Source organism: Sceloporus undulatus, chromosome 2 (assembly GCF_019175285.1).
Source record: "Sceloporus undulatus isolate JIND9_A2432 ecotype Alabama chromosome 2, SceUnd_v1.1, whole genome shotgun sequence".
Lineage (NCBI taxonomy): Eukaryota > Metazoa > Chordata > Lepidosauria > Squamata > Phrynosomatidae > Sceloporus > Sceloporus undulatus.
Window position 1 is genome coordinate 244,893,177 of NC_056523.1, and position 4,067 is coordinate 244,897,243.

The following is a 4,067-nucleotide window of genomic DNA, read 5'->3' on the forward strand; positions in this document are numbered from 1 at the left end:
GTGTGTGTGTGTGTGTGTGTGTGTGTGTGTGTGTGTGTGTGTGTGTGTGTATAGTAAGAGAGCCAGGATCATATAATAGTTTGAGTATTTGAGATAATATCATGATCTTTCTCTCTCATATACACAGCACACACACACCCTAGTAGCCTATCATTCAATAGGCTTAGATTTGTTTGCTGCTTTTTAGACTCTCTACGAAACTCTGGTTCTGACTTCCTAAGTCTATTATGACTCATGGAGGCTGTATCCTCTCTTAACAGAGTATCTAAGAACAATCAAGTCTGCCCTCAACTCTGGAGGGTTAATCTGTTATATCTATCACATGAATAAAATTTAGCTGGTTCATATAATGAACCTCAGAGCATATGTTCTAATTTCTTATAGAAAGCTTAATCTCCATTTAGGGAATGGGGCATCTGTTGTGACATATTGTTGAAGGATTGGGAGTTTTGACAGGAGAGGGTTAATGAACCCAGGATGATGACAGTGTATTTGCAACTAAAGTGAAGAGAAGGCTTCTTTAGCTCCCAGAGCTGCTGCTTCAAGAATAGTGATGAGGGAGAATTTCTTCTGCTTACATGCTTTGTTTAACTCAAAATTTCAGTTCCCGAATCAACTGTCACTGCGGAACATAGGTGCTTTCTGCACCGCCATTTGGGACGTCCGGAGGACGTCCCATTTTAAAAAAGGGGCGTCTCTTATAGACGCCCCTGGGCCTAGTACGGACTCCGTCCGTACAAGATGGCGCCGGCCCTTCTACATGGCCGGCACCATCTTTGCGTATCGGATGCTGAGCGTCCGTACGCGTCGCGTCGCTTGTGACGTAGCGAGTGCGCCCCATTTTGGAGCTTCTTATTTGGTCCGCGTGGGAGTCGGGCCGTGTGAAGGCTCCGGCTCCCCCGCGGACCTACTGGCGGCGGCGGCAGAGCGCCGCAAAGCGGAGGTATGTACCCCGCCAATGTTACTCCATAATATTTTCACTTCTGAGAATTTTAGGATGCAAAAAACAAAATACATAACATAATGAATAAACACAAAAGGCATATATCAGGGAAACAGTAAACAAAAACATGTGTATTAGCAAAATAACATATCAGAGAAAACCTCTTGACAATGAGTCTATAGACAATGGGTCTATTTGCACACACTTTGTGTAGTAGAAGAAAGGTATATGAAAGTGCACATATATTTTCATTCCTTCAAGTAGACTGGACCCAGGCCATGTAGGGCATTATAGGTAGTAACCAACACTTTGTACAGTGCCCAGAAGCTAATAGGCAGCTAGTGTAGTGACTTTAAAATAGGTGTTATTTGGTTGAACCTAGATTTTCCGGAGACCAGTCTGGCTGCCATATTTTGTATCAATTGAAGCTTTCAGATGTGGCACAGAGGTTGCCCCCTGTAGAGCACATTGCAGAAATCAAGACGAGAGGTTACTAGAGCGTGTACAACAGCTGTGGTTCCCTCCTACGGAATGCTGAGATTTGTAGTTTAAGAAGAGGTATTTAGGCCAAAAAACCTCACCAAACTACAGACATCAAGGTACCATAATATGCAGCTATGGCAAAATGTAATCATAGTGCTATAATTATGTAGTGTGGAAGAGCTCTAGGACTAGACCAAGGTGTTTTGCTACCTGCACATCAGCAAATGGTGCCTTTCACTCACCTCTGCCAAGGTGCATAGTACCCAGAGCCAGGTGAATTCCTTTGACATATGAGGCAAAAAAAATTGCACAAGCAGTGCATATGTGTCCTGGCAGTAGCAATACCATAATGGCTAAGTAACACAGCTGATTATATGCTGCCCTTTTATGCCAACCCAAATCTTATTCCTAGTGCCGGTGCCTCATCTTGCCTACTTTTTGTTCACAGGAGACACATTTACTTTGCTCCAACTCACTTTGGGGAACCCAAAGCAAAGTAGAGCTTGCAAGCTTCAAGTCTATTTGTACCTGATATGGAATGTTGCATATGGAAGTCTTTTATTATTTATTGGAAATAGATTTCTAATTTTCTCCTTGCCATTCCCTTTTCAGGGCTTTGCACAATATTCTGTGCTCTTTTATGGCTACTATAATAACCAGAGAACGATTGGCTGGCTGAAGTTCCGGCTGCCTCTGTCCTACTTTTTGGTTGGGGTTGGGTCCATTGGTTACAGTTTCATGGTTGTCATCCGCACGTAAGTTTTCTCTGTTGTAAAGGTATTAAAGAGTGGGAAATGAACTGGTTAAAAGAAAAGTACTTTTATTTACTACTACTATTGATTATATTTATGATCTGCCTATCTTCTAAAACTCTCAAGGTAGCACACTTGATTCCCTCTGACTCCCATTTCATTTTCAGAACAACATTGTGAGCTTGGTTATGAAATGGTGAAGACACTAAGAAGAGCTTCATCCCTGGTAGGAATTTGAGCTCTCTGGTCAAAGACTGATACACTAACCTAGGGTAGTCAAACTGCAGCCTGAGGACTTAATAAGTCTCTGTTTTTGCACTTCTGGCCTCAGTTCCCTCTAGAAAGATTTTTTTTTTCCTGGCAAAAAAAGTAAAGTGGTTCTCCTGGAAGCTTCTAGGAATTGAAATTCATCCTTTAAATATGCCACAGAGATTTCTTGTACTGTTTAAAATTAAAAATCCCAAAATCAATAGTAGATTTTTAGTCTTTTCTGGCTTCAGTATATTTTTATATTTGTTGTTGTTCAAGTCATTTCTGACTTATGGGGACCTTCAGGAAGCCCTATCATAGGGTTTTCTTGGCAATATTTTTTCAGAGAGCTTTGTCTTTGCCTTCCTCTAAGACTGAGATCGTGTGACTTGGCCAGGGTCATCCAGTGTGTTTCTATGGCCAAGCAGTGATTTGAACCCTGGCCTCCAAAGTTATAGTCCAATGTTCAGACCACTACATCACATTTTGGCAGTCTATTTTTGGCAAGAGAAGAATGTTCTGGGAGCTGAAAACTGACCCATCAAAGTTGTCCAGCCACACACTAACCACTTTGCCCCACTGATTTTCTCTTTTTTGTTCCTTCTCTATAGCGCCTGACAATTCACACTTTAAAACTAAAGAGGAACTAGATGAAAACTAGTCTTCTTCTAAATTCATTTATAGTCAGTCCATTTTCCCTGATATTGCCCCCTCAACAACAGAATTATTAAGCATTTGGTCCAGGTCTGGGTGGAGGGATGACTATGAAACCCTGAATTTATTTGATTGTTACTTAGAATTTTGAAGCCAGTATTTATTTATTGCTGCTAGAAGGAATTCCACATTGCAGTAGAGGTGGGAAAGCAACCTTTACAAAAATAGCAGTACATTTTCTGTGCAGCCAAGAAGTGTGAAATAAACATGTAACAAAGGCAGCAGCTATGTCAACATTTATTTTATTTTTTTTGTAAAGCTTTGCATCTGGCACAGTGTTAAGTAACACCCAGAAATTACAATCTTTATCTGGGCTTGTGAGATGGGGGTGAGGCAGGCAAGCTGGAAACATATGGTGACAAATTTAACTCTGTAAGTCACAATGTGTAGTAAATGGCTTTCTGGAAGATGGCAGTGGTCTGGTCAACCAGTGCAGGATTACACAGTTATTTTCAAGCATTAGAAGCAACAAATATCAACAAAGGAATGAATGTGCTATGATAGAAAGTGCACTCTCCATCTGCTTTCTACTTAAAAACCCTATACACAGAGCCTGGCCCTGTCACTGTTTGCCACAGTATGAATCAAAGAGGTATCTGTCTCATTTCTTTTGACCAATAATAATTTCCTGCTGTATGTTGTTCATTTCCTTGAGGCCTAAAATATGCCAGCCATAATCATGATGTGGAGACTTAGGATGCAGGGGTGATTTCCATATACATGTTGAACATGATAATGGTGGAACACATGTTTTGAATGCAAAGGGATCTAGGTTTCTTACCTGGTAATATTGCTAGGTCAGGAAGACCTCAGGCCCTGAGTTTTCTGGATCAAAGCCCAAGACCTGGGATCATCCTCTATTGAGGTCATTAGGTTACCAGGTTAGTACCATCTCAGCCCCTGAGATTTCAAGACCCAAACCCAAG

At 41.3% G+C, this 4,067-nt stretch overlaps 1 protein-coding gene across 1 annotated transcript in view; it reads left to right on the forward strand.

Moving 5' to 3' along the window:
• Positions 1–4,067, forward strand: part of TMC1 (transmembrane channel like 1) — a 69,721-nt gene that overhangs the window by 23,530 nt on the left and 42,124 nt on the right. The window contains exon 6 of the mRNA XM_042447901.1: positions 2,039–2,181. Within this exon, the coding sequence (XP_042303835.1) occupies positions 2,039–2,181 (143 nt within the window). The remainder of the gene's footprint in view (positions 1–2,038; positions 2,182–4,067) is intronic.